Raw genomic sequence first — 3086 nt, forward strand, 5'->3', positions numbered from 1 at the left:
TGCTGAACCACAAAGCAAATTACATCAGCCTGTTGTACTCTATGTCAATAACCGCATGTTCAGATTGGAACACATCATTACAGTTGTTACTTTTTTACCACAATCAAACGAATGTTCGAAATTTGAATAAACGTGACAGCCCTAGAGCAGGCTGCTTACCCAAACTTATCAATGTCTCACTTATCAACTGTCCTCGTGTCCTGACTGTTCTTGGCCAATACCCTGAAAAATTTGAAAGATCCCGTCTTACCTTGTAGATGACTCTGGGCTCAAAGGAGCAGACGATGCTGTTGTTGTAGAGGACTGGATGTTCCTTATACAATTCTTTAAGGGCTGCGGTGGCCTTGAGGGGGTTGGGGGGTGGGGTAAGAAAAACACATGGTTATTGTAGTTCAGTCAACTTTTTACAGCGTAAACTGTTTGTGTGTTCCTGTCCACCCACTTGGTGGTAACTAGCAGCTGTGTATGTGTAGACACACTGCAGTGGGTCCTGAACTCAAGAATGTTGTTGCCTGAAACAACCACCACCAGTGAAGCTCTGCATTCCTCACTCACCTAAAATGTGCCGACTTAGTAAACACTCATCACCACATGGTTGAAAGTACATTTTTGGTTTGTTTTGATTATTGATTTTATTTGATTTGATTGATTTGATTTGATTTATTCATTCAAGCATGTAAAACAGTTGATATGTCAACACGTGTAATTTTACACATATCCAACAAATGCTAATTCAATATCAATTTACTTATACCTAGTACATGCTTGAATGGAGTAGGAAGAAGTCAGACTTATCTAGTCCTACCCCATGACATCATCTTACAACTTTTAAGTCCTAAGCAATATCTCTACATAAATAATTATCCTCTACACCACACAAGTAATATACTACAGAATTATTACATTGTTAACATTCTACATAATTACATTCATAGATAATTATCTTCTACGCCACACAAGTAATATACTAAAGAATTATTACAGAGTGCTAACATTCTTACCCCACACCCACAATGTTCCATCTAATTAATCATTGAGCCTGTTCTTGCATATATCTTGATTGACACATACCTTTATATTTATGTTTAAACTCATCAATTCTATTACTATTTTTTATGTCCACATTTAAATTATTCCATAGTTTTACCCCACTTATGGAAACACAGAATCTTTTTTTGGTTGTACGTATAGCATGAATTTTTAAGTTTAACTGACCCCTTAAATTATTATAGAAAAATGAATTAAATAAATACGATTTACGATTTACAACTTCATTCTCAAGAGGACAAAAAGAGAAAAGGTGGTTACTATGTGGTTGGTTTTGCATTTGTGTGCCTGGTATGTTTGCCCATCTCCATTAATGGCACACAGTTGTGTCCCGACTGTTTCTGTCAGATTTACCCAAGACTGCCCCAGTCCTAAACAGGGCTAGTATTGCCTTCATCCGGCAGTATTTGCAAATTGTTTGTCAGTTTACATCCCTAGTGACTTCTTGACTGATTAATTTAATTGAATAAATAAATCCCCTGCTGTTATGTCATGATGTTATGTTGTGATTAAATTATATTAGGCCAAAGTAAAATATCTCTGGACCATTATGATCACAACATGATGTTCTCTCCATTGTGTTGACTCGGGACAGGTCAATTAAATCAACAAAGTATAACAGGCAGGTTGCACATAGGTCTTGTTTTGTTTGCTTTTTCTGTTGACTGCACCTGGTCTGGTTGAGCTTTGACATCAAAGTAAATTGTGAGCTGCAGTCTGATGCATTCCTCCACTGCCTCCTCTAGCGTTGGGATCTTTTCTCCAGCAAATTTCTCCCTAGTAACACAAATGGTACAGGACTAGGTCAGGCTCTCATGCATAATCAAGAAGAGCTTTTCAAACTAATTTACTGTTCACCTGTACTGGGACACAGGTTATTATAATCCATATCAGATCATGTAAAACATTTATACAGAATTTATGCTCCAGTGCCATTAAAATATTTCTGGTGTCTTTTACTTTCTATTTAATGCCCAGTAAGAAGGAAATAGTGGTTTTGTGCAACATGATATAATATAGCAGAGTATTTGAGTGGAGCAGAGCGGAGCAAAGGGGCAGATTTTGGACAGAGAGCAGAGTGGCTTTTTTAAAAGGAGGGAGCACTGCCCTGTGTCTCACTCCAATGTTGGAGCCAGACACCAAAACCGCCTTTTCTGCACGCAAGGGAGCCGCTCTTTTATTACCCACACAGCAACACAGACAGAACACACCAAACACACTAACAATTCCTAAATATACCTGCCTAAAAAAAAAAAATGTCCGTGTTTCTCACCTGAGTCGATGTTTAGCAGCTGCATCCAGTTTACCTAAGTCAGAAAATGTCATTTGGCTGAGTGGTCCTGACCCGTTGGTGGTTCGGTCTACGGTGTCATCGTGCATCAGTATTGGGACGCCATCTGCTGAAAACTCCACATCCAACTCCACACCTGTCGCTCCATTTTTACTGGCCTAGAGTACAAGAAGAGTAAGTATTTCCGGGGGTCATGGCCACAGATGTGTCAAAATCATTATTTAATATATAGAATGAAGTTACAGATTTCAGACTTGTATTAGAGACACTGACTTTGATTTTACAAAAAAGTAAACATAATGGTGATTTTATCATAGAGAGGATTTATCAGTACTGTTGTGTTGTTGGCCTATAAAAAGGAAGAAATCTCTCTACTGAAATGCCAAAGAAATGAGATATCATTTTAAAACAGTGTCTATTAAATACTGCCCACTGGAAAGTACTGCCGTGTTTATTTTTCAAATGCAAAATGTCACACAATGCCACATAAATTTATTTCTTCATTTGTTTAAAGATACAGGAACCGTTATACAAATATTTGTTTGTCATTATGTTTTAAAATGTGTTCAGAACCTGTTATCGACCTTTAAAAAACGATTATTTACCAGTAGTCAAAAAGCACATGATTAAGGGCTGATGTAACAGAGGACCCATCACCAGGACACGAACAGGGGAAAAGCCCCAGGACCTTCCCGGTCCTCTCACCTCACGAATGGCTGCTATCGTGTTCTCCGGTGCGTCGTGGCCA

General features: G+C 38.3%; 1 protein-coding gene across 1 annotated transcript in view; it reads right to left on the reverse strand.

Moving 5' to 3' along the window:
• gde1 (glycerophosphodiester phosphodiesterase 1) overlaps positions 1-3086 on the reverse strand; it is an 8153-nt gene that overhangs the window by 4338 nt on the left and 729 nt on the right. The window contains 4 exon segments of the mRNA XM_020621017.1: positions 251-343; positions 1719-1824; positions 2321-2496; positions 3044-3086. The exon segment at positions 3044-3086 is cut by the window's right edge and continues 35 nt beyond it. Coding sequence (XP_020476673.1) covers positions 251-343; positions 1719-1824; positions 2321-2496; positions 3044-3086 — 418 coding nt within the window.

This window comes from Monopterus albus, unplaced genomic scaffold (assembly GCF_001952655.1).
Source record: "Monopterus albus unplaced genomic scaffold, M_albus_1.0 scaffold252.1, whole genome shotgun sequence".
NCBI classification, from domain to species: domain Eukaryota; kingdom Metazoa; phylum Chordata; class Actinopteri; order Synbranchiformes; family Synbranchidae; genus Monopterus; species Monopterus albus.